This window comes from Antedon mediterranea, chromosome 2, assembly GCF_964355755.1.
Source record: "Antedon mediterranea chromosome 2, ecAntMedi1.1, whole genome shotgun sequence".
NCBI lineage: Eukaryota > Metazoa > Echinodermata > Crinoidea > Comatulida > Antedonidae > Antedon > Antedon mediterranea.
The window spans coordinates 25983033-26009922 of record NC_092671.1 but is presented as its reverse complement, the minus strand read 5'-3'; the positions used below and the strand labels follow the sequence as shown (position 1 = coordinate 26009922).

The following is a 26890-nucleotide window of genomic DNA, read 5'->3' as shown; positions in this document are numbered from 1 at the left end:
ACACAATAATATAAAGTAGGCCTGCTGTAATTTTACAGACAGGGCAATGCAATGGTCAGATACGGCTCTTTAAAAAATGATTGGTCAACAAACACTGAATTCTCGTGATTTCCAGGTACGACGTCCGTATAGTACTCTTCTATGATAATAGGCCTAATCATAAGGAGTTACGTGGTGGTACCTCATTTTTACTTGGAAATTAAGACAAACGGGATACAGAACAGTAGGGGTGTCACGCCAAATGAGGTACCACTGCCAAAATAATGAGGTACCGCACTTAATTTGGCGTTTAAGGCGCCAAATTAGGTACTATTGAAAAATTAAGTTCTAAATTGTCATTTTTTAGAATACAGTTTATATAAAACGAAAATATTTAAGCCAGTATTAAACTACAATATGTATTATGTGTTGTTACGCCTGTTATTAGATCACCATTACATTAAATTAAGTATAAAGCAGAAAATAGTTATCCTTTTTTTATTTTCGTCGAATAGATCGAAGCGGAAGTGCTTCGGTCATGGTCCGCAAATTATATGATACGCCTTGTGTGCCAAAATCTTTTTACTGCTTTTAGTTGAATCACCGCGTGTACAGTTGTATTGTGCTGCAGAGCAGATTATCTGTAATGTGGGCTGTCTGCTTGGGGCTCTGTCTATCAAGGTAAAACAAATGCGTCGTCATTTATTCTGAAGCTACTACTGTAGGCCTATATACCGTAATCAGGCGGTATTAAGGCTAGTTCACGTACAGCAGAATTCACGTAGAATGTGGTGTTGTTGCTTGATTGTAAACTTCCCAGATTCTTCATTAGAAAAGAACTATTTTTTAGAATACAGTTTATATAAAACAAAAATATTTAAGCCAGTATTAAACTACAATATGTGTTGTAAAGATTTATGTCATCCGTTGAGGGCGCATATATTAATATGCTTCGAATATCGGACGTTGGCGTGCGCGCACCCGTTCGCAGTTAATGTCATATAAACATGCCTGAAGCGTTCCAATTACCATATTATTATGTAAATTATAGTGTTTTGGTGAGTTCTGAATTTTTTTTAACCTTATTACTTGTTTTTATATAAACCAGGAATCCTGGTAATAGGCTGTAATTGTTGATAAAAAGATTTTAAAAGTTATATTTTAGTCAGTTTAGGTGACGTCTTCTCTAGGCCGACGCACGTTGTTTTCATTGTTTTGTACTCTGCGAGAGCCTCTCTCGCTCGGACAGTTTGGGTCACGTGACCCGTATGCTAATATTGCCGGTACTATTGTTACTTATCCGTTTCCATTTATTTTGTATTTGTAGTGATGAATGAACACACGCACACGCACACGCACACACCCACATTGCCAAATAGCCACATTGACACCTTGTCAATTTGCAACCTCATCACCTATACTGTGGAGGACTACCTATTAAAAGTTACCTTGAGTTTTACACGCTGACTACTTTGTTTCATTCTGTCTGTCATTCTACCCACCTACTACCGAACCAGATAAAACAGTACATACATTTCTACATGGTCCCTCGAGCCGGATAAAAATGGCGGAGGAATTGAAACAACTGAAAATCAACAGACGTAATGCTAAAGGAAATTTAACCAGACAAGGCAACGCACTGAGGAGGATGCTTGCATTGGAGAACCCAGATTTGGAAGAGATTAAAAGGAAGGCAGATTTATTAGAGGACCTCTTCGCCGTAGTAGAACTAAAGCATAACGAATTAGTCGAACATGTGGAGGGCGAGGAAGACTACAACACAGAAGAGAAATGGATGCAGGATTGCCAGGACCAGTTCTTGATTGAAATAGAACAGACAAGAAACAGTATTAGATCTTTAGAAAAGAAACAAAATGAGACTGTTGTTTTAGTAAATGACAGTAATGTAAATAATAGTAATGTTATTAATGATGAAGTTTCAAGTAATCAAAATGATATTCATGATGATAATGTTAGTGATGTTAATTTAAGTGATCCCGCTATTGAAGTTGATAATGTTAACGATAATAATGTCATTAACCCTAATTTATCCACAGCCAGCAGTAGTTCATTGGACACAAACGCCTTCAACTGGGAAGGCTTGTTACGGGCAATTGCTCTACCCCGCAGCCAACCGATAAAATTCAGAGGAGACCCGCTACGGTACCATGCATTCATTACAGCATACAAGAGCAGCGTTTCTCAAGTCCCAGATGATGGTGTCAAGTTACAACATCTACTCTCATTATGTGAGGGTGCTGCATATTCTTCAATACAGTATTGTGTCCTTAAACCAGCCGAAGAAGGCTACATAGCAGCCATTAAAAAGCTAAAAGAGAAGTTTGGGGACCCCAACATAATAACCAAGGCCTGGACTGATAAAATACTGAAGCGAGAGACAGTTACCCTCGATACACTCGGAGATTTTGCAGATGACCTAGGAAACTGCTACGGAACCCTAGAAGCTTTGGGGAAACTCTCGGAACTGGATACCATGGAGGGATTATCCAAAGTTGTGCAGATTTTACCGACATTCCTCCGAAACAAGTGGAAAGACGTCAATTTCAAGTTGAAAGAGAACCATACCACCGCTACACTCAAGCATCTACTTGAATTTGTTCAGAAGGCTAGGGACAAAGAGGAAGATCCAGTATTTGGAAGGGTGCTAACCGCTAAGAAGCCAGAAAAGGATAAACCTAACCAAAGGGATCACCAAAGAAATCACCGACCACCAACAACTATGACCCTTACAGATACGAAAGACAGCAAGAAACTACCTCGGATGTTCTGTCCTTACTGTAACGGAAACGAGCATTTCCTTGGGGGCTGCAAAAGCTTTAGAGAACTAAGCAAATCCCAGATGAAGGATTGGATCACTAATAACAATCGCTGTAAACATTGCGCTAGAAAACATGTTACCACCGAATGTACTCTTCGGAAGGGTTGTAAGATGTGCTCTGAACTGCATCTTACAGTTTTGCACGACACCCTGTCACCGGCATCTCAACAGTCCACTCCTTCCAATCCAGCAGCGGCAACCAACCAACTCTACAGTCTGTGTCAACAGTACAAGCCCAGAGACGTATTCCTGAAAATCGTCCCGGTAACATTATACAGTCCTACCAGCCAAGTTGATACCTACGCTGTTTTAGATGATGGGTCGATGAGAACCATGCTGCTCACTGATGGAATGAATAAACTACACATACAGGGCCATGAAGACAGCATTGTTCTGAAAACTGTGGAACACGGAACAACCACTGTTCCTGGACGGAGTGTAAACGTACAAATATCGGCAAGAGGCGAGACTCACAACAGATATAACCTTGACGATGCGTTTTCTTCGACCTTGTTAACACTGGGGACCTACTCGTACCCAACAAGAGAGATCAAAGAGAACTACAATTACCTGAAAGATGTCCCTTTACCAGAAATAACTGACGCACTTCCTTTAGTCATGATCGGAGCTGACAACGTACATTTGCTTACGCATAGAAGCCCGATGATACAGCTAGGCATTAACTCTCCAGCAGCAGTACATACAGTGTTTGGATGGACATTGCATGGCCCAGTTCCTATGCCTTTGACCAAGCCACCGGTCACTGTAACAACCTTCACCCTATGCGAGTCATCACAACTGAAGTCTGATGTTAGAAGGCTTTGGCAGGTGGAAGAACTTCCTCCTAGTAAGGCAGCAACTCGTTCTCGACTCGACCAAATGGCAGTGAACAATCTCGACCATTCCACACACCTGATTCAAGTAGATGGAGTGAACCGTTATGAGGTTCCTCTGTTGCGTGATAACAGCGGTACACGATTCCGAGCTGGTGTTGAGTCGGTGATTCCACACATGAGGAGAACGGAGAGGTGCTACAACCAGAAGCCTGAAAGACGTGAGAAACACAACCAATTAATCCAGAAGCTAGTCGACGATAAACTAGTGAAGATTATTACAGCCGAAGAAGCCGAGAAGTCTGAGGAATCGTGGTTCGTCCCTCACTATGTTATCGAACAGAAAGGTAAACATAGATTAGTGTTCAATTGCTCCCACGAATTCCAGGGTCTGAACTTGAATAAGCATCTGCTAGCCGGACCTAATTTGGGTTCATCTCTCATCGGAGTAATCCTGAGGTTTCGCCAACATGAAGTAGCGATATCTGGCGACATTAAAGCCATGTTCCACCAGGTACGACTAAAACCAGAAGACCAATCCCTGTTCCGCTTCATCTGGAGGGATTGTGATGAAACTAAACAACCTACCATCTACCAATGGTTATCTCTGTTATTTGGATCTACCTGTAGCCCGTGCTGCGCTACTTATCCACTCCAGAAACTAGCTGTAGAGCATGGTGAACAATATCCAGAAGTTAAAAGATCCGTCATGGAGGCCTTTTATGTAGACAACTGTTTGGATAGCACGAAATCTACAGAAGAAGCTGAAATCCTTGTGCATGACATCAGGACTGTACTGAGCATGGCTGGCTTCAACGTCAGACAGTGGGCTAGCAATAAACCGGAGGTTTTAAAGGGATTGCCTGAAGAAGCACTCTCATCCTGCACTATATTAGAGTTCCAACAAGACACTAATGAAGCAGAACCTATGTTGGGTATGCGCTGGGATACTGGATCTGACTCACTTACATACCGCCAGAATCACGATCATCAAGATGTTGTAACAATGCGATATATTTACCGGACACTAGCAAGACAATACGACCCCATTGGCTTCTTGGTTCCATTCCTTATTAGGGGCAAGCTTATAGTCCAAGACTTGTGGAATATGGATAACATCGATTGGGACAGAGAAATAACTAACTCCGAGATTCGAGCCTCCTGGGTCCAATGGGAAGACGAACTTAAGTACATCGATCAGGTCAACATCTCGAGACGATATCTCACACTTAAGGATGCCACTCACCAGTTACATGTCTTCTGCGATTCTTCCGAAAGAGCTTATGGTGCAGTCGGCTACATCCGCGGAGAGCGAGATGGGAAAGTGGAAACCGCATTCGTTATAGCCAAATCCAAGGTCGCTCCTAAGAAACAGTTAAGCATGCCAAAATTGGAACTCTGCGCCGCACTGGTTGGTGCAAGACTGATGGACTTCATGGAGCAAACCTTGAAGATTCCTATTAGTACGAAGCACCTGTGGAGCGATTCCACAACGGTACTGACGTGGCTCACTTCAGAAACCTGTAGATTCAAGGTCTTCGTCGGAACTCGAGTAACAGAAATAAACCACTTAACCAAAGACATGACCTGGCACTATGTGCCCACAAAGCAGAATGTAGCAGATGATATCACAAGAGGTATGTCCTTAGAGGAAGTCGCAAGCGACCACAGGTGGAAATATGGACCGTCCTTTCTAGCTCAGGCTACAGACCACTGGCCAGTGATGCCCAAACTCCAAGATCAACCTGGTGACACAGAAGTCAAGAAAAGTGTTTTCTGTGGGCTAGTCAATGTTGATGCTACAAATGAGATCAGCCACCTAAAGGACTTTGATGCACTGTTGCTCCAGCTCGGCCGGAAGTTTGATGGGGCGGCCCCTCAACAAATTGAGAATGAAGCCTGGAGAATGGTACAACGATGCTGTTTTCCAGAAGACGTTACAGCACTGAAAACTGGAACCTCACTACCTACAGGTAGTAGACTGAAGCAATTAAGTCCAGAATGGGACAATGACGCTGGTCTTATAAGAGTAGGTAGCCGATTGAGTGAAGCAAATGCTATACAAGAGCAATTGAAGCACCCAATCATTCTTGATCCAAAGCACTACATCACAAAACTCATAATCCGACATACCGACGCTAAGTTGCTACATCCTGGACCAGAACGTGTTCTAGCAGACCTGAGAAGGAGATACTGGATTCTCAGAGGCAGAGAAGCTGTTAAAGGACAACAACGACTTTGTCAAGAATGTCAGAGGTGGCGAGCAAATCCTACCATTCCTCGGATGAGAGACCTGCCGGCCGCAAGATTACAAATATTCAAACCTGTTTTCCACTGCACCGGGATCGACTGCTTCGGACCCATGTCTGTGAAAGTTGGACGGAGAACAGAAAGGAGATGGGGAATAGTCTACAAGTGTATGACAGTTGGCGCCATCCATTTAGAGCTTTTGGAGAGCATGAATACGGAAGCATTCCTGTTGTCGTTTCGCAGATTTGTTGCGCGAAAGGGCCAACCAGCTAAGATTTTCAGTGATTGTGGAACTAACTTCAAAGGGGGAGACAAAGAACTCAAGTCAGCCTTCGACCTGATGACAGCTGATCTTCGAGACAAACTACGACCGTTTCAAGTAGAATTCATCTACAATCCTCCTAACGCTCCTCACTTCGGAGGAATATGGGAGAGAGCGGTTAGGAGTGCGAAGACAGCTCTCAGAGTAGCAATAGGCAACCAGCTAGTTACAGAACCAGTTCTTATGACCCTGCTTATAGAAGTTGAAGGTATACTAAACTCAAAACCACTGGGTTACGTATCAAATGACTCTAAGGATGTCAACGCGGTTACACCCAACATCCTTCTGATGGGACGGCTAGATCCAGTTATGCCACAGGTGATATACACCGAACATGATCTTTTGACGAAGAAAAGATGGAGACATAGCCAGGTGCTGATTAATCATTTCTGGAGACACTTTATCAGGCACCACTTGCCGAACCTGCAGGTCAGGCAGAAGTGGTGGAGGGAGTCGGAGAACTTGCAGGAAGACACGGTCGTCCTTATCATGGACAACCTACTTCCCCGAGGCCAATGAATAATAGGACGTATAACCAAAGTTTTCCCCGGAGAGGATGGCAGAGTGCTCTCGGCCGAAGTACTCGTTAAGGGCAAGACATATGTACGCCCTGTTGTAAAACTGATCAAACTCCCAGAGCTTCAGTAACCGTTCAAGTTTTTTTTTTTTTATTTTTTTTTATTAGATACCTTGTATTTACATGTCTTTATATGATAGTTTACTTTAAATTTAGTGCCTAAATTTAGGGGCGGCTGTTGTAAAGATTTATGTCATCCGTTGAGGGCGCATATATTAATATGCTTCGAATATCGGACGTTGGCGTGCGCGCACCCGTTCGCAGTTAATGTCATATAAACATGCCTGAAGCGTTCCAATTACCATATTATTATGTAAATTATAGTGTTTTGGTGAGTTCTGAAATATTATTAACCTTATTACTTGTTTTTATATAAACCAGGAATCCTGGTAATAGGCTGTAATTGTTGATAAAAAGATTTTAAAAGTTATATTTTAGTCAGTTTAGGTGACGTCTTCTCTAGGCCGACGCACGTTGTTTTCATTGTTTTGTACTCTGCGAGAGCCTCTCTCTCTCGGACAGTTTGGGTCACGTGACCCGTATGCTAATATTGCCGGTACTATTGTTACTTATCCGTTTCCATTTATTTTGTATTTGTAGTGATGAATGAACACACGCACACGCACACGCACACACCCACATTGCCAAATAGCCACATTGACACCTTGTCAATTTGCAACCTCATCACCTATACTGTGGAGGATTACCTATTAAAAGTTACCTTGAGTTTTACACGCTGACTACTTTGTTTCATTCTGTCTGTCATTCTACCCACCTACTACCGAACCAGATAAAACAGTACATACATTTCTACATGTATTATGTGTTGTTACGCCTGTTATTAGATCACCATTACATTAAATTAAGTATAAAGCAGAAAATAGTTATCCTTTTTTTATTTTCGTCGAATAGATCGAAGCGGAAGTGCTTCGGTCATGGTCCGCAAATTATATGATAATTCAATGATTCACCTGTACCTTAAATTCCAACAAGGCTTTAGCAATCACACATTCTGTTTGAAAAAATCGTAGTGCGGGGACGTATAGAAATGGCTTACCACTATTACTGCGGGGAAACACCATATTATTATGTGCCGAGGATTTATATGCCACAAATGACTTATCAACCTCCGTATGTTTTACCCTCACAGGTTTTAAATGATGTTGAGTCGCTATTACACGACTGGGATCACAGCATGGTAGGTCAACAACGCACAGAGACATGTTCACCAAACAGCCTAGCATCGGTCAGTGACTGTTCGTCGAGTATGCGTTCGTCCCCACCCGCACCATCCATTGCGATAGGATTTCAATAAAAAAAATCACATCATAAACGGGTACTGTCATTATGACCAAATATAGTGTATTCTAAAAATCACATTTGAATATAAATGTATAACTCGTAGCCTGTCTTGATAATAATTACATTTCTGACATTAACACTTCATAATTACCCTCGTTCAAAAAACAAGGGTTGAGAAAAATTGAGTTAAAACTCAATAGTTGTTCCTCTACACGGAAATCTTTAGTAAAAGGCGAAAGATTTATGCGTGATGCAGAGAAACCAGAGTAAAGACAAATACGTCACTTACAGTATATGTATGTCATTCCACATCGCAATACATAGGTGTTGGTTATTAACCAACTGATATTGTAAGAGATTTTAAAAGCGTTGTAAGATAAACTAAATATAGCATTACAAAAAGTGTTAAACTTGTTAATAGTAAGAAGAATAGGCCTAATTGTAGTTAAAATATTTCAAGTTGAAAACTGTTGAAACAATGCTAATTATTTGCGTATTCAAATAAATTTTTCCAGGTGACAATTTTGCTGCCATTTCGTAAAATTTAAGACAGAGTTTTAACAAAATGACAAAATAATTACGACTGAATAGTCCATTGCAACAATGTATTATTCTCTTTCTTGTATATTTAGTATCGATCGCAAAGCTTTCTTGAAATTCCCAATTATTTTAAGTTTTCACCGATCGTGTTGTTGCGTGCTTAAGATTTCATGTGCGTCGCGCAATTTCTGCGTGGTGCGTACATGCGTTGCTCGTACCAACGAGTTGCCACACCTACCATACCAACAATAACATTAATGTATTTACATTCTGTATTGCTTTTGCTGCTCGACAAGTACTTTTTACAAAAATTAGAAAGTTAAAGCGAATTCTTAAGATTTTCTGGCGGAGATCAAACAAAGTTGATGTCATGCCGATGGTAGGTTTTACAATTTACATTGAGCCGTTGATTTACAGCATATTAATGTTAGACCTCTACAATGATTCCAAAATAAAGTATGTAGGCATACAACGTATAGGATAGAACTTTCACTAAAGCGTGGTTCTCACTAGAGACGCAACACAAGGATGTACGTGCAATGCAAGCGAGTTGACCAATGACAAGCTACTGTTCGAATAATCCATCGCTTATGATTGGTCAAATCACTTACGTTGCAAGTGGGAACCAAGCTTTACTGGTAGGCTAATCCCATCCTCACCAAATTGTATAAAAAATATAAAAAAGTGAGTACTTAAGCCTACACCACAGGTCCTCCTCACGTTGTACTCTTAGTTAGGGAAAATCAGCACCAAACCTAGAAAAAATTATTTACAAAGCGATTTTTATGGGAAAACCTTTATATGAATCTAAAATACCACCAAAAAAAAGTTCTAAGGATTTGGCCCATGGGAAACTTTTTTTTGGCGCCATTTTCAAAATGGCCGCTTACAACTTGACATGCTTGTATCTTGGTAACCATTAATCATGGAGACTTGGTTTTGGTCTTAAATTGTTTAGAAGATACATATTCCTATTCTTCATAATGAAACATTTTGTCCAAAAGTGACCAGAAATGATATTTCTGACGTTTTGACCTTTGACCTCAGCTTATTATATCTCAATAACTACTGGTCGCATAATCTTCATATTGGTCTCAAATTGTTAAGAACATGTATGTTCCTATTTGGTATAATGGAGCATTATGTACAATTGTGACAAGAAGTATGGTTTTATTAACTTTTAACCTTATATGTGAAAAGAGCACCAAACTTGAGAAAAAAATCACATTTTAAATGTTTTTGAGGGTGGGGGAGGGGATTATTCATCATGTAATAACACCGAAACTTGGATATTGCTCCCAGTCGTTTACTTACTAAAGATTCCTTATTATTGGTAATAGTTTAAAATCTACATGTAATTATAGACGTACAATGATATTATTTTTACCAAATAATCAACTTTCTTTAAAACATACACCGTCACTTAGACGAAAGCTGGTGATTTTTTTGTTGTTGAGACTAGCCAGATTATTACTGTGTCAGTAAAGCCTAGGTGTCTTCATCAGAAAAATGAATGAAAAGTTACATGAGCTATTTTCACATTTGTCCATACATGACCCACATGCACTTAAGCATTTAAGCTTACTCTTTCTACAATTACATCTATTCGTTGTACACATCTCATTACCATTTCCAGATTTACAGTTACAACAGATCAACTTTAAGAGTGACATAGGAGCATATTCGTCTAATGTTGGGACTGGTGTTAGTTCACCATTGAACCGTATTTGGTGGCATCAATTTCATGATGTGCTAATTTCCTCCAGTCCAGTACTTGAAACCATACCCTCAATGAGTGCTGTAGGATGGCACCTTCAGTTGGAGAGTGACGCTCAATTGTTAAGCTACCCCTCGCTACCATTTTGGAGTACATACGTACTCTTAATGTTGTCATGTCTTCATCAGCACCATACATTAGTTGCATCAACGAGATGCCTGCTCTGTGTATCCCCTCATTTGTGGGGGTGTCTGAATAAAATACATCAATTTTCTCTAGATTACTGATTTTTTCAAGCTTTGATGCTAGTTTAACTTTTCCCTTGCCAAACACAGAAGATGTACTATCACATCCACTGAATGCATGAATTAATAATATATACTTAAGAACAGTCTTAGGTAGTTTCTCTTGTATTTCTAACACATTATACATAGTTAATTTTGTTTTAAGATAGATGTTATTTCCCTTATTCCAGCGAACCAGCATAACCAAAATGTCCGTGTCCTCTGCTACAACCACTATATTGGAACTTAGTTCGGTTGATTGTATTGCACGTTCAACTATGAGCATGTCAGCATCTGCTGAATAAGCATGGTAAACATTAACTCCATCCTCGGCTAAAGTCGATCCTAATAAGTTAATTAGTTCTTGCTTATTTTTCAAATTTGAAAGAAACTGTGTCTTTTGGACAATACATCTTTGGTTTGTTGACACCTTATAATTTGCACATTTAATCTTTGTTCTGCGTTGGTGTTCATGGTCTTTTATTGATGCATCTGTGTAAGTGTCAAAAATGACTTCTACAGTGTTCCTGCCTGGAAATTCTTTTTGATATAATTACTGTAGGATTTAATTATATCTAGGAATTTTTAATTTGGAGTCCATGGAATCTGATGTATCAACCATCCTCCATCTATAACGTACACACTGGGTTGGATTGTTGATGTTTGAACACTGGCTGACTCAGATATGGTTTTGAGATAGTTCCCAAGTGACGCCTTGTCAGGCTTCTGTAAAAATTCAGAGGTATCATACAGGGATGTTGGTAGAGGTGTCAGTTCATATTTTAATGTTTCACGTAGTGAAAAGTTATCACGTTCACTGAGAAGGACAAGTCTTGTAAATAGGGTTGTATTGGTGACATATGCATTCTTTCCTTCAACTTTCACACATTTTTGTAGACATGATAATGGTTTAATGTTTCGTGTAGACATTCTGTGATTCAGAGGTTTAGCATCTACTTGTTTCTGTATGGTGAGACCTATATTGTAGCAATTGTCACAATTTACTTCGTTCAGTGGATAAACCTGTCGACAGTGAAACGATGATTTTACTATTCTGTGGATCTTCAAATGGAGAACGTTCATTGAACCAATTGAGTACTTGACCGAAGGTAGATGTGTCAATTTTCATTGCACTTTGTGAGCATTCTTTGTGTGGCAGGTTTGGAGTGTTTCCTTTGTCTTCTAGTAGGTGATGGATCTCAGAAACATAATTCAAAGTCAGTACCCAAGGCAAGTATGTTGCTCCGCTTGTAGTTGAAGTACCCCTCATCCGGCCCATAGACAAACCGCCCTATGATTTTGAATGTCTCATAAGGGTCTGTTCAATTGCTATGTCACTCCATACACCTGCCCACTGTTTTTCGATTTGATATGCTGTTGCTGCACTCTTTCTAACAAAAATTTGAAATGTATCCTGCTAGATGGCGCTTCCTGATTGGTCAAAAAGTTTAGCCTATGTACAGCCATGTGGTGGCGGTGTTAATACTTGAATTATATTATTAATAATAATTGAATAATATTGGTTAATTGGGTTCAACGGTCAATAAATGGTATTTCTACTTGCTTTATAGAAAAATGTGGCATTACTGCAAATATAAAGTTGTACATTATAAACAAATTAAGACCAAAACCCACTCTCTAGGTCAAATAGTTATGTAGCTATGAAACTTCCGGTCAAGAAAGGTCAAAGGTCAGAAATAGCATTGCTGGTAATTTTTTAGAAAAATATTCCATTATTGCAAATAGGAAATTGTACATTGCGAACAATTTGAGACTAAAATTAAGCATCTACACTGTGTGGTTAATGAAGTACTAACTCGTTACTAAAAATAGATTTGACCTTTATATAAAAGGTCATAACTCCTTCCCCCATAGAGAAAATCACTAGAACTTTTTTTTGGTGACCCCTGGGACTTATATGTTAAGTTTGATGATAAAAATCCTTTGTAAATAATTTTTTCCAGGTTTGGTTAAAAAATGACGTTTTTAACCCTAACTATCTAGTCAAATCACCGACCTTTTCCTGAGCTGTATGCCAGTAAATATTTTGTATAGGCCTAATAAATAAAAATATTTATTTATTCTATTCTTAATTTCATAAATTACCCTTATAGAGATACAAGGGTTGAGAAAAATTGAGTTAAAACTCAATAGTTGTTCCTCTACACGGAAATCTTTAGTAAAAGGCGAAAGATTTATGCGTGATGCAGAAAACCAGAGTGAAGAAAAACATGCGACAACGGTATATGAATGCAATTACCTATCGAAATAAATAGGTTTGAAATAGTGTGTATTATTAACAAAAGTTAGAAAATATGGTGAACCTGTTTTGGAGTTTTTAGCACCACAAATCCAAAGTCCCGTAAAATAAATTAAACTATTATAAAAAAAAATAGTAACGTAAATATTGAATAACCATTGCAAAAAAGTACAAAAATCATGCCTTCATTTGCATATTTGAAATAGTTATTGAAGTTGATAAATCGCGTTTGAAGTTACGTAACACAGCGTTCAATGAAATACGGTACAATAGTGTGTTGAAAACAATTAAATTATCATTATTTAATTATTTGTAATGTGTTAGGCCTAGGATTTCAATAAAAAAAATCACATCATAAACGGGTATTGTCATTATGACCAAATAAAGTGTATTCTAAAAATCACATTTGAATATAGATGTATATCTCATAGCCTGTCTTGATAATAATTACATTTCTGACATTAACACTTCATAATTACCCTCGTTCAAAAAACAAGGGTTGAGAAAAATTGAGTTAAAACTCAATAGTTGTTCCTCTACACGGAAATCTTTAGTAAAAGGCGAAAGATTTATGCGTGATGCAGAGAAACCAGAGTAAAGACAAATACGTCACTTACAGTATATGTATGTCATTCCACATCGCAATACATAGGTGTTGGTTATTAACCAACTGATATTGTAAGAGATTTTAAAAGCGTTGTAAGATAAACTAAATATAGCATTACAAAAAGTGTTAAACTTGTTAATAGTAAGAAGAATAGGCCTAATTGTAGTTAAAATATTTCAAGTTGAAAACTGTTGAAACCATGCTAATTATTTGCGTATTCAAATAAATTTTTCCAGGTGACAATTTTGCTGCCATTTCGTAAAATTTAAGACAGAGTTTTAACAAAATGACAAAATAATTACGACTGAATAGTCCATTGCAACAATGTATTATTCTCTTTCTTGATATTTAGTATCAATCGCAAAGCTTTCTTGAAATTCCCAATTATTTTAAGTTTTCACCGATCGTGTTGTTGCGTGCTTAAGATTTAATGTGCGTCGCGCAATTTCTGCGTGGTGCGTACATGCGTTGCTCGTACCAACGAGTTGCCACACCTACCATACCAACAATAACATTAATGTATTTACATTCTGTATTGCTTTTGCTGCTCGACAAGTACTTTTTACAAAAATTAGAAAGTTAAAGCGAATTCTTAAGATTTTCTGGCGGAGATCAAACAAAGTTGATGTCATGCCGATGGTAGGTTTTACAATTTACATTGAGCCGTTGATTTACAGCATATTAATGTTAGACCTCTACAATGCATATGAATCTCTTGAGCAACGAAATAGCTAAATTGCCCCAACACACTCCACTGGGACATGGATACCACTGATTTCGCATCGTGATATTCTACAAAACACTTGATTTTCATGTTCCCACCTAAATATCTCGGCTATTATAAATCGGATTTTTTTGGATAGTAGCTCAAAATAAACTGTAGACAATACTGAACATTATGATATATGTTTGAAATTGTAAAGTTACAAAAAGTATGTGTCATTTTACGTTTTAAAACTCACCATCCATTGCCCGCTGACAGTGTGAGGTCAATTTTTTACCTATTTTCTAAAGCACCACAGTGTTTTATTTGCAATTTAAGATCACTTGTAGGCCATCAATCATTTTGGATAGTTTCTTAAAAGAAAGCTGAATATTCATAGATTCCTTACATACTTTTCTTATGAGCATTGGCTTAAAATAGACTGTGTCAAAATAGCAAAATCTATTTTGAAAAAATCTAAAAAATGCTCAAAAAGGCGGCAAAATTCAAATAGGGTTTGCCTGTGTTATGAAGCCTTCACTTGACAGACCGTTGGATTGTAGCTAAGTTTGGGGTTAATTTTTTCATTATATAATTGTAAGTAGCATTTTAATTTTTATATCATTCTAATGTTTGATATATAAGGAACAATTGTTAGGTGTTATTTAGTTCTATATGTCGTGTTTTATATTCACAATTGCCAAATTAAGACACCTATGTTTTAATGATAGCGAGCTGGGATCTACCATTTTCATTCGGGTAATGGTTATGTTTATCTTTCTGTGACTTGGTTTGTTTAATGAATAGATGGTAATTATTACAAAGTCTGGAAATGTTCATACTATACTAGTTAATGTCATTTTAATTTCTTTAGTTAAAAAATATAATCAATCATTGTGGAAATTAGTTGTATTCATAATGGTTGACCCCCAATATAATGGACGATGACAAGACTTGGGTTGCATGAACTTGGTATGAACTTATAAGTAGATAAACAGCTCAATAGGTACATATTAAAAATTACTGTTTGGTTGCAAAATTTGCACCAAGAGATTCATATGTTCCAAAATAAAGTATGTAGGCATACAACATATAGGATAGAACTTTCACTAAAGCGTGGTTCTCACTAGAGACGCAACACAAGGATGTACGTGCAATGCAAGCGAGTTGACCAATGACAAGCTACTGTTCGAATAATCCATCGCTTATGATTGGTCAAATCACTTACGTTGCAAGTGGGAACCAAGCTTTACTGGTAGGCTAATCCCATCCTCACCAAATTGTATAAAAAATATAAAAAAGTGAGTACTTAAGCCTACACCACAGGTCCTCCTCATGTTGTACTCTAGTCAAATCACCGACCTTTTCCTGAGCTGTATGCCAGTAAATATTTTGTATAGGCCTAATTAATAAAAATATTTATTTATTCTATTCTTAATTTCATAAATTACCCTTATAGAGATACAAGGGTTGAGAAAAATTGAGTTAAAACTCAATAGTTGTTCCTCTACACGGAAATCTTTAGTAAAAGGCGAAAGATTTATGCGTGATGCAGAGAAACCAGAGTGAAGAAAAACATGCGACAACGGTATATGTATGCAATTACCTATCGAAATAAATAGGTTTGAAATAGTGTGTATTATTAACAAAAGTTAGAAAATATGGTGAACCTGTTTTGGAGTTTTTAGCACCACAAATCCAAAGTCCCGTAAAATAAATTAAACTATTATAAAAAAAAATAGTAACGTAAATATTGAATAACCATTGCAAAAAAGTACAAAAATCATGCCTTCATTTGCATATTTGAAATAGTTATTGAAGTTGATAATCGCGTTTGTTGTTACGTAACACAGCGTTCAATGAAATACGGTACAATAGTGTGTTGAAAACAATTAAATTATCATTACTTAATTATTTGTAATGTGTTAGGCCTATGATTTCAATAAAAAAAATTATATCATAACGGATACTGCCATTATGACCAAATAAAGTGTATTCTACAAATCACATTTGAATATAGATGTATATCTCGTAGCCTGTCTTGATAATAATTACATTTCTGACATTAACACTTCATAATTACCCTCGTTCAAAAACCAAGGGTTGAGAAAAATTGAGTTAAAACTTAATAGTTGTTCCTCTACACGGAAATCTTTAGTAAAAGGCGAAAGATTTATGCGTGATGCAGAGAAACCAGAGTAAAGACAAATACGTCACTTACAGTATATGTATGTCATTCCACATCGCAATACATAGGTGTTGGTTATTAACCAACTGATATTGTAAGAGATTTTAAAAGCATTGTAAGATAAACTAAATATAGCATTACAAAAAGTGTTAAACTTGTTAATAGTAAGAAGAATAGGCCTAATTGTAGTTAAAATATTTCAAGTTGAAAACTGTTGAAACAATGCTAGTTATTTGCGTATTCAAATTAATTTTTCCAGGTGACAATTTTGCTGCCATTTCGTAAAATTTAAGACAGAGTTTTAACAAAATGACAAAATAATTACGACTGAATAGTCCATTGCAACAATGTATTATTCTCTTTCTTGATATTTAGTATCGATCGCAAAGCTTTCTTGAAATTCCCAATTATTTTAAGTTTTCACCGATGATCGTGTTGTTGCGTGCTTAAGATTTAATGTGCGTCGCGCAATTTCTGCGTGGTGCGTACATGCATTGCTCGTACCAACGAGTTGCCACACTACCATACCAACAATAACATTAATGTATTTACAGTCTGTATTGCTTTTGCTGCTCGACAAGTACTTTCTACAAAAATTAGAAAGTTAAAGCGAATTCTTAAGATTTTCTGGCGGAGATCAAACAAAGTTGATGTCATGCCGACCGATGGTAGGTTTTACAATTTACATTGAGCCATTGATTTACAGCATATTAATGTTAGACCTCTACAATGATTCCAAAATAAAGTATGTAGGCATACAACGTATAGGATAGAACTTTCACTAAAGCGTGGTTCTCACTAGAGACGCAACACAAGGATGTACGTGCAACGCAAGCGAGTTGATCAATGATGACAAGCTACTGTTCGAATAATCCATCGCTTATGATTGGTCAAATCAATTACGTTGCAAGTGGGAACCAAGCTTTACTGGTATATAAAAAATGTTAAAAAGTGAGTACTTAAGCCTACACCACAGGTACTCCTCACGTGGAACTCTAGTCAAATCACCAACCTTTTCCTGAGCTGTATGCGAGTAAATATTTTGTATAGGCCTACTTAATAAAAATATTTATTTATTCTATTCTTAATTTCATAAATTACCCTTATAGAGGTACAAGGGTTGAGAAAAATTGAGTTGAAACTCAATACTTGTTCCTCTACACGGAAATCTTTAGTAAAAGGCGAAAGATTTATGCGTGATGCAGAGAAACCAGAGTAAAGACAAATACGTCACTTACAGTATATGTATGTCATTCCACATCGCAATACATAGGTGTTGGTTATTAACCAACTGATATTGTAAGAGATTTTAAAAGCATTGTAAGATAAACTAAATATAGCATTACAAAAAGTGTTAAACTTGTTAATAGTAAGAAGAATAGGCCTAATTGTAGTTAAAATATTTCAAGTTGAAAACTGTTGAAACAATGCTAGTTATTTGCGTATTCAAATTAATTTTTCCAGGTGACAATTTTGCTGCCATTTCGTAAAATTTAAGACAGAGTTTTAACAAAATGACAAAATAATTACGACTGAATAGTCCATTGCAACAATGTATTATTCTCTTTCTTGATATTTAGTATCGATCGCAAAGCTTTCTTGAAATTCCCAATTATTTTAAGTTTTCACCGATGATCGTGTTGTTGCGTGCTTAAGATTTAATGTGCGTCGCGCAATTTTTGCGTGGTGCGTACATGCATTGCTCGTACCAACGAGTTGCCACACTACCATACCAACAATAACATTAATGTATTTACAGTCTGTATTGCTTTTGCTGCTCGACAAGTACTTTCTACAAAAATTAGAAAGTTAAAGCGAATTCTTAAGATTTTCTGGCGGAGATCAAACAAAGTTGATGTCATGCCGACCGATGGTAGGTTTTACAATTTACATTGAGCCATTGATTTACAGCATATTAATGTTAGACCTCTACAATGATTCCAAAATAAAGTATGTAGGCATACAACGTATAGGATAGAACTTTCACTAAAGCGTGGTTCTCACTAGAGACGCAACACAAGGATGTACGTGCAACGCAAGCGAGTTGATCAATGATGACAAGCTACTGTTCGAATAATCCATCGCTTATGATTGGTCAAATCAATTACGTTGCAAGTGGGAACCAAGCTTTACTGGTATATAAAAAATGTTAAAAAGTGAGTACTTAAGCCTACACCACAGGTACTCCTCACGTGGAACTCTAGTCAAATCACCAACCTTTTCCTGAGCTGTATGCGAGTAAATATTTTGTATAGGCCTACTTAATAAAAATATTTATTTATTCTATTCTTAATTTCATAAATTACCCTTATAGAGGTACAAGGGTTGAGAAAAATTGAGTTGAAACTCAATACTTGTTCCTCTACACGGAAATCTTTAGTAAAAGGCGAAAGATTTATGCGTGATGCAGAGAAACCAGAGTAAAGAAAAACATGCGACAACGGTATATGTATACAATTACCTATCGAAATAAATAGGTTTGAAATAGTGTGTGTTATTAACAAAAGTTAGAAACAATGTTTCTGTTTTGGAGTTTTTAACACCACAAATCCAAAGTCCCGTAATATAAATTAAACTATTATATTAAAAAAATAGTAACGTAAATATTGACTAACCATTGAAAAAAAGTACAAAAACCATGCCTTCATTGGCATATTTGAAATAGTTATTGAAGTTGATAATCGCGTTTGAAGTTACTTAAACACACCGTTCAATGAAATACGGTACAATAGTGTGTTGAAAACAATTAAATTATCATTATTTAATTATTAGTAATTTGTTAGGACTATGAATTCAATAAAAAAAATCACATCATAAACGGGTACTTTCAATATGACCAAATAAAGTGTACTCTAAAAATCACATTTGAATATAAATGTATATCTCGTAGCCTGTCTTGATAATAATTACATTTCTGACATTAACATTTCATAATTACCCTCGTTCAAAAAACAAGGGTTGAGAAAAATTGAGTTAAAACTCAATAGTTGTTCCTCTACACGGAAATCTTTAGTAAAAGGCGAAAGATTTATGCGTGATGCAGAGTAAAGACAAATACGTCACTTACAGTATATGTATGTCATTCCACATCGCAATAAGGTGTTGGTTATTAACCAACTGAAATTGTAAAAGATTTTAAAAGCGTTGTAAGATAAACTAATTATCTTCTATGATAATAGGCCTAATTATAAGGAGTTACGTGGTGGTACCTCATTTTTACTTGGAAATTAAGACAAACGAGATACAGAACAGTAGGGGTGTCACGCCAAATGAGGTACCACTGCCAAATGAGGTACCGCACTTAATTTGGCGTTTAAGGCGCCAAATTAGGTACTATTGCAAAATTAAGTTCTAAATTGTCATTTTTTAGAATACAGTTTATATAAAACAAAAATATTTAAGCCAGTATTAAACTACAATATGTATTATGTGTTGTTACGCCTGTTATTAGATCACCATTACATTAAATTAAGTATAAAGCAGAAAATAGTTATCCTTTTTTTATTTTTGTCGAATAGATCGAAGCGGAAGTGCTTCGGTCATGGTCCGCAAATTATATGATATGCCTTGTGTGCCAAAATCTTTTTACTGCTTTTAGTTGAATCACCGCGTGTACAGTTGTATTGTGCTGCAGAGCAGATTATCTGTAATGTGGGCTGTCTGCTTGGGGCTCTGTCTATCAAGGTAAAACAAATGCGTCGTCATTTATTCTGAAGCTACTACTGTAGGCCTATATACCGTAATCAGGCGGTATTAAGGCTAGTTCACGTACAGCAGAATTCACGTAGAATGTGGTGTTGTTGCTTGATTGTAAACTTCCCAGATTCTTCATTAGAAAAGAACTATTTTTTAGAATACAGTTTATATAAACAAAAATATTTAAGCCAGTATTAAACTACAATATGTATTATGTGTTGTTACGCCTGTTATTAGATCACCATTACATTAAATTAAGTATAAAGCAGAAAATAGTTATCCTTTTTTTATTTTCGTCGAATAGATCGAAGCGGAAGTGCTTCGGTCATGGTCCGCAAATTATATGATAATTCAATGATTCACCTGTACCTTAAATTCCAACAAGGCTTTAGCAATCACACATTCTGTTTGAAAAAATCGTAGTGCGGGGACGTATAGAAATGGCTTACCACTATTACTGCGGGGAAACACCATATAATTATGTGCCGAGGATTTATATGCCACAAATGACTTATCAACCTCCGTATGTTTTACCCTCACAGGTTTTAAATGATGTTGAGTCGCTATTACACGACTGGGATCACAGCATGGTAGGTCAACAACGCACAGAGACATGTTCACCAAACAGCCTAGCATCGGTCAGTGACTGTTCGTCGAGTATGCGTTCGTCCCCACCCGCATCATCCATTGCGGACTGCTACGATAATTTGCTCAACTTGGACTTTATCTTGAACAATTCTAACGCAGATCAACAGAAACGTTATATTGACGATTCATCAATGGGCATGGCGATAAAACAGGAACCGCACAGTCCACTTATGCGGTCAGATATGGATAATGTTTGCACCTTCTGACCTTACACATTTGACTGTTTCTATTCCAACTTCACCACTCATGGACCTGCTCATCAACTCTTCAAATGAAAGTGTTCTGACGTCACAACCACTTCAGAATCCACAGGTAAACCGAAGGAAAGGGCGCAGAACATGGGGAAGGAAAATAACAACGACACATACATGTTCACACCCAGGCTGTAACAAGACCTACACAAAGAGCTCGCACCTGAAAGCTCATCTCCGAACGCACACAGGAGAAAAACCTTATGCTTGCAACTGGAAAGGATGTGGCTGGAAGTTTGCACGATCTGATGAGCTAACCAGGCATTATCGTAAACACACTGGTGATCGACCTTTCCAGTGCCATCTATGCGAACGAGCTTTCTCTCGTTCTGATCATTTGTCTCTTCACCTGAAACGCCACATGTAGAGAACTCAATTACCGAATCTTCCGGATAAAACTCGTTTGAAATAAATTTAAATATTAAATGAATTCCTTGTAAATAGAAAGAATTTTATATCAACGTGCTATTATCTGCACAATTATTTTTATATGTTTCGATAAAGTACTTATAATATTAATGTTTCATGATTGCACTCGCAAATACTGTATTAATTTGTTGCATTTTGTGAATTTATGTTTTATTCTTTATATTTGTGGTTTACAAAGATAAACAACGATCAATAAATAAAACAAACACAATAAGTTAATGTTTTCTGGAATTTATTTCAGTATATTATTAATTAAATGTGAGCAATTAGAGGTGAAAGAATGCGTTTGAAATACTGTATTGACTCTCAGCGTTTGACGATGACTTTGAAAAAATATATACCCCTATTATATTTTGGCTGTAGCTTGTACGAAGAAAAACCCACATTGATGGTTTTCCACAATCATGCAACCAAAATCTGTCTTATAGTCCCTAACCCTAACAATGTCAAAACTATTAATGATTTGCCACAAAAATCAGGTGACTAACTATAACTTATAATATCCATTAAAAAAAATCTCGCAAAATTTTCTGATTGAACAAAAACGTTTTCCTTCATGGTATCGATAAACAGGGAAAACACAATAATATAAAGTAGGCCTGCTGTAATTTTACAGACAGGGCAATGCAATGGTCAGATACGGCTCTTTAAAAAATGATAGGTCAACAAACACTGAATTCTCGTGATTTCCAGGTACGACGTCCGTATAGTACTCTTCTATGATAATAGGCCTAATCATAAGGAGTTACGTGGTGGTACCTCATTTTTACTTGGAAATTAAGACAAACGGGATACAGAACAGTAGGGGTGTCACGCCAAATGAGGTACCACTGCCAAATGAGGTACCGCACTTAATTTGGCGTTTAAGGCGCCAAATTAGGTACTATTGCAAAATTAAGTTCTAAATTGTCATTTTTTAGAATACAGTTTATATAAAACAAAAATATTTAAGCCAGTATTAAACTACAATATGTATTATGTGTTGTTACGCCTGTTATTAGATCACCATTACATTAAATTAAGTATAAAGCAGAAAATAGTTATCCTTTTTTGATTTTCGTCGAATAGATCGAAGCGGAAGTGCTTCGGTCATGGTCCGCAAATTATATGATACGCCTTGTGTGCCAAAATCTTTTTTACTGCTTTTAGTTGAATCACCGCGTGTACAGTTGTATTGTGCTGCAGAGCAGATTATCTGTAATGTGGGCTGTCTGCTTGGGGCTCTGTCTATCAAGGTACAACAAATGCGTCGTCATTTATTCTGAAGCTAATACTGTAGGCCTATATACCGTAATCAGGCGGTATTAAGGCTAGTTCACGTACAGCAGAATTCACGTAGAATGTGGTGTTGTTGCTTGATTGTAAACTTCCCAGATTCTTCATTTCGTTTGAAAGAAATTTAAATATTAAATGAATTCCTTGTAAATAGAAAGAATTTTATATCAACGTGCTATTATCTGCACAATTATTTGTATATGTTTCGATAAAGTACTTATAATATTAATGTTTTATGATTGCACTCGCAAATACTGTATTAATTTGTTGCATTTTGTGAATTTATGTTCTATTCTTTATAGGTGTGGTTTTCTGTGGTTTACAAACGATAAACAACGATCAATAAATAAAACAAAACACAATAAGTTAATGTTTTCTCGAATTTATTTCAGTATATTATTAATTAAATGTGAGCAATTAGAGGTGAAAGAATGCGTTTGAAATACTGTATTGACTCTCAGCGTTTGACGATGACTTTGAAAAAATATATACCCCTATTATATTTTGGCTGTAGCTTGTACGAAGAAAAACCCACATTGATGGTTTTCCACAATCATGCAACCAAAATCTGTCTTATAGTCCCTAACCCTAACAATGTCAAAACTATTAATGATTTGCCACAAAAATCAGGTGACTAACTATAACTTATAATATCCATTAAAAAAAATCTCGCAAAATTTTCTGATTGAACAAAAACGTTTTCCTTCATGGTATCGATAAACAGGGAAAACACAATAATATAAAGTAGGCCTGCTGTAATTTTACAGACAGGGCAATGCAATGGTCAGATACGGCTCTTTAAAAAATGATAGGTCAACAAACACTGAATTCTCGTGATTTCCAGGTACGACGTCCGTATAGTACTCTTCTATGATAATAGGCCTAATCATAAGGAGTTACGTGGTGGTACCTCATTTTTACTTGGAAATTAAGACAAACGGGATACAGAACAGTAGGGGTGTCACGCCAAATGAGGTACCACTGCCAAATGAGGTACCGCACTTAATTTGGCGTTTAAGGCGCCAAATTAGGTACTATTGCAAAATTAAGTTCTAAATTGTCATTTTTTAGAATACAGTTTATATAAAACAAAAATATTTAAGCCAGTATTAAACTACAATATGTATTATGTGTTGTTACGCCTGTTATTAGATCACCATTACATTAAATTAAGTATAAAGCAGAAAATAGTTATCCTTTTTTGATTTTCGTCGAATAGATCGAAGCGGAAGTGCTTCGGTCATGGTCCGCAAATTATATGATACGCCTTGTGTGCCAAAATCTTTTTTACTGCTTTTAGTTGAATCACCGCGTGTACAGTTGCGCCAATAAGGTTGATGTTTATATGCCACAACTCTACAGATCACACATAGACCGATGTAATGCGAATAATGTATTTTAATAACAGTCAATAACTCAATACAACAACATGGAAATCAAAGCAACAACGCACGAACAACTCCAGCCCATGAGGGCGCACTGGCGTGACTACTTTTCTTTCTTCTTCTTTCTTAATCAGTTTTAATCTAAACAATATCCTTTAAAGCAATACATGAGAAAAGCAAAACATATGGTAACCGGCATCACAAAATCAAAGCAAAAAAAAAAATCATGTTATTCAGAGTGAAACTTGTTAAAAAATAAAATAACGTGCAAGATCGTAAAACCACTAGTCCATAATAAATTCATCAAATCGGTTTGGTAGGTGGTGAGAGCGTTGAGGTCTTGAACAAGACTGAGAAGTTGGTTCATCACGAATCTGGTTGTAGGCCGGATCATTATCATGAACATCTTCAAGGACGGTGTTTGTGGCACCGTCGACAAGCGGAGAAGATATCTCAACAGGAATGACAGGCTGAACTGGGGCAACCACGGTAGGTCCAAATGTATTATCCTCATTGTCCGATCCCTCACTCTGGTACTTTCGTGAGGTAAGTGTACTAGGAGCAAGTATAGAGCTAGGAACTTTAAAGCATTCGGATCGCTTAACACGGTACGATGTGTTTCGTAACTGGGTTCCACTGAACTTGCGAACGCAACACCATGTACCATCAACAGATACGACAAGGTATCTCTTACGAGCGTTAGACTTGTTAAGATCTGCATACAGGTATACGAGATCACCCACCTCCACAAGAGTTGCAGGAGCAAGTTCACGAGTGGGAGCTTTTGAACTTCGACTGTATTTGTGATTAGAGGTGCGTGATGAGTGCTGTTCGCGGATAAGCTCGAGGTCAGAGAGTGGGATCTGTTCGTGGGAAAACTGGTCACGCTGGGTCCACATCTCACGAGCGGATAAACCACGGGAGCGAATGCGTGAGTTGAGTTGTGCGGTTGCACGAGCGAGTGCAATAGGCGAGATAAAACCAGCGTCAGGATCCAAACGAAGTAGCTCATCTTCCAGTTCTTGAATAGCCTTCTCGGCAATTGGATTTTTATTAACATTTTTAAGTCGGCCTATTTCAATACAGATGCGTTCCTGCTTGAGTAATGAGTCATTAACAAGTGCTTGGAATCCAGGTGCCCCGTCTGCACGGATAATGGCGTGGGGACCATCAAGGGGACGGAGCTCAACGCACATTCGGATAAGAGCGTCACGAAGTGAGTTACGCTGTTCGTTGTCAAGAAAACAAGCGACTGTGAATGACGTTACCGCTTCTCTCACAATCAGAATGAATTGACGATTGCGCTTCATGACATCTGCAGCGAACGTAACACCCACAGTTTCCGGTGGGTCGCCAGTAGACTGATCGATAGAGGCCTTAGGAATTCGGCGAAGGGTGGCGCATTGGTGGCAAGATGAGGTGGTGACTTCGATCGATTTATCCATGTCGAGGGCATAAAAATATCGATGTGCCATTTGTTTGAGTTGGTGACAAGTCGGGTGGTCTAATCGGATGTGTAAGGCAGTAAGCAGGCCATGCAAAAACGGGCGTGGAACAATAATTCTTTCTCGTGGAGGAGCAAGTGGCTCATGAACGAGAGACACGAGAAGGTTGTCTTTGCTAAGTGATGCGACAGCGAGGTAGCGCTTGACATCTCTCTTATCGGTAACCTTTTTAGAAGGACGCGTACCTTGGATTAAGTGGGCGTGTACCCTACGTAAATCAGGGCATTCAGATTGTAGTGAAAGCCATGCGGACCTACTTGTGAAGGGCAACTTGGATTGACCTGTGATGAAATCGTGTGAAGCGATTCTGAGTACAACTGATTCCTCAGAGCGCTGAACAAAGGAACATACCTGGCAATTGGCATCAATGCATTCAGGAGCATTGCGGCTTGCAAAGTCTGAGGGAACATTCGCGGAACCAGCTAGGTGTCGAACGGAAACCTGGTATCGGCTAGCAGAGGACAGGAAAGTTGATACTCTGGGGCTCACGGAAAATTCACCCCGGCAAAGCTTTTCAAAAGCCTGCACGCACGGTTTACTGTCAGTTAAAACACAAGCTCGTTTAGTAGATTGAACAACATATGGACTAAAATGCTTAACTGCGACAGCGATTGCCAGGGCTTCGATCTCACACGGGAGCCACGTAAGCTGTCGAGCTCTAAGTTTGGCACTAAAGAATCCGGAGATCCGCAGACTATCGTCTCGTCTAATGTATAGTGTTGCCCCAATTCCGTGTCTTTTTACTGAACCATCAGTGACTATCCAAAGCTGGTCATCTGGATGGGGTAACGTGATTGTTTGGCTGGTTGTGAGCAACTTTTGAGCAGACTGAAAATCTTCACAAAGGGCATCACACCACGTGATTTTGTCTTGGGACTGTCGGCCAGCCACAGCATCGTCTAAAGGTGTGAGGATGGAAGCGCAGTTGGGGATAACCCGTGCGAGCACTTTATACGCCCCAATGAACGATCGGAGGCCCTTTACAGTCTTAGGGGGAGAACACGTAGCGAGCGTCGAAATACGATGTGGATTGGCTCTTAACGTGCCAAGGGACCATGTCCACCCGAGTATAGTGGTAGTTTTTGGGCAGATAAATGTCTTACTTGCTGAGAGACTGAGGCCGCATCTATAAAGTTCGGACAGCAGTCGGCGCCAGTTGCAAAGTAACTCATCTAGGGTGTCTCCTCCGCAGTAGAGATCGTCTGCAATCTTGGCAATGACGCCTTCAGAGAGAAGCTCTCCTAAGACGCGGCGGGTTAGTTCCTCCAGCGCTGTTTCAGATCCCGGCATTCCCATAGCA

At 37.8% G+C, this 26890-nt stretch overlaps 1 protein-coding gene, 8 non-coding genes and 1 pseudogene across 9 annotated transcripts; 2 read left to right on the top strand and 8 right to left on the bottom strand.

Annotated features, from left to right (window-relative positions):
* The first annotated feature begins 1543 nt into the window (after positions 1 to 1543).
* LOC140039385 (uncharacterized) lies at positions 1544 to 6742 on the top strand. The gene has a single exon (XM_072084986.1). It carries the CDS (start codon positions 1544 to 1546, stop codon positions 6740 to 6742), a length of 5199 nt encoding a protein of 1732 aa, XP_071941087.1.
* Positions 6743 to 8252: 1510 nt separating this feature from the next.
* Positions 8253 to 8372, bottom strand: LOC140041283 (U5 spliceosomal RNA). The gene has a single exon (XR_011842890.1). It is a non-coding gene; the product is annotated as a U5 spliceosomal RNA (small nuclear RNA).
* A 4374-nt stretch (positions 8373 to 12746) lies between these two features.
* On the bottom strand, positions 12747 to 12866 carry LOC140041313 (U5 spliceosomal RNA). Its single transcript, XR_011842918.1, has one exon. It is a non-coding gene; the product is annotated as a U5 spliceosomal RNA (small nuclear RNA).
* A 515-nt stretch (positions 12867 to 13381) lies between these two features.
* Positions 13382 to 13501, bottom strand: LOC140041282 (U5 spliceosomal RNA). Its single transcript, XR_011842889.1, has one exon. It is a non-coding gene; the product is annotated as a U5 spliceosomal RNA (small nuclear RNA).
* A 2160-nt stretch (positions 13502 to 15661) lies between these two features.
* On the bottom strand, positions 15662 to 15782 carry LOC140041272 (U5 spliceosomal RNA). Its single transcript, XR_011842880.1, has one exon. It is a non-coding gene; the product is annotated as a U5 spliceosomal RNA (small nuclear RNA).
* Positions 15783 to 16294: 512 nt separating this feature from the next.
* Positions 16295 to 16415, bottom strand: LOC140041311 (U5 spliceosomal RNA). Its single transcript, XR_011842916.1, has one exon. It is a non-coding gene; the product is annotated as a U5 spliceosomal RNA (small nuclear RNA).
* A 1084-nt stretch (positions 16416 to 17499) lies between these two features.
* On the bottom strand, positions 17500 to 17620 carry LOC140041301 (U5 spliceosomal RNA). The gene has a single exon (XR_011842907.1). It is a non-coding gene; the product is annotated as a U5 spliceosomal RNA (small nuclear RNA).
* Positions 17621 to 18704: 1084 nt separating this feature from the next.
* LOC140041300 (U5 spliceosomal RNA) lies at positions 18705 to 18825 on the bottom strand. The gene has a single exon (XR_011842906.1). It is a non-coding gene; the product is annotated as a U5 spliceosomal RNA (small nuclear RNA).
* Positions 18826 to 19338: 513 nt separating this feature from the next.
* LOC140041316 (U5 spliceosomal RNA) lies at positions 19339 to 19459 on the bottom strand. Its single transcript, XR_011842921.1, has one exon. It is a non-coding gene; the product is annotated as a U5 spliceosomal RNA (small nuclear RNA).
* Positions 19460 to 20991: 1532 nt separating this feature from the next.
* LOC140039384 (Krueppel-like factor 2 pseudogene) lies at positions 20992 to 21363 on the top strand (annotated as a pseudogene).
* Positions 21364 to 26890: the final 5527 nt, after the last annotated feature.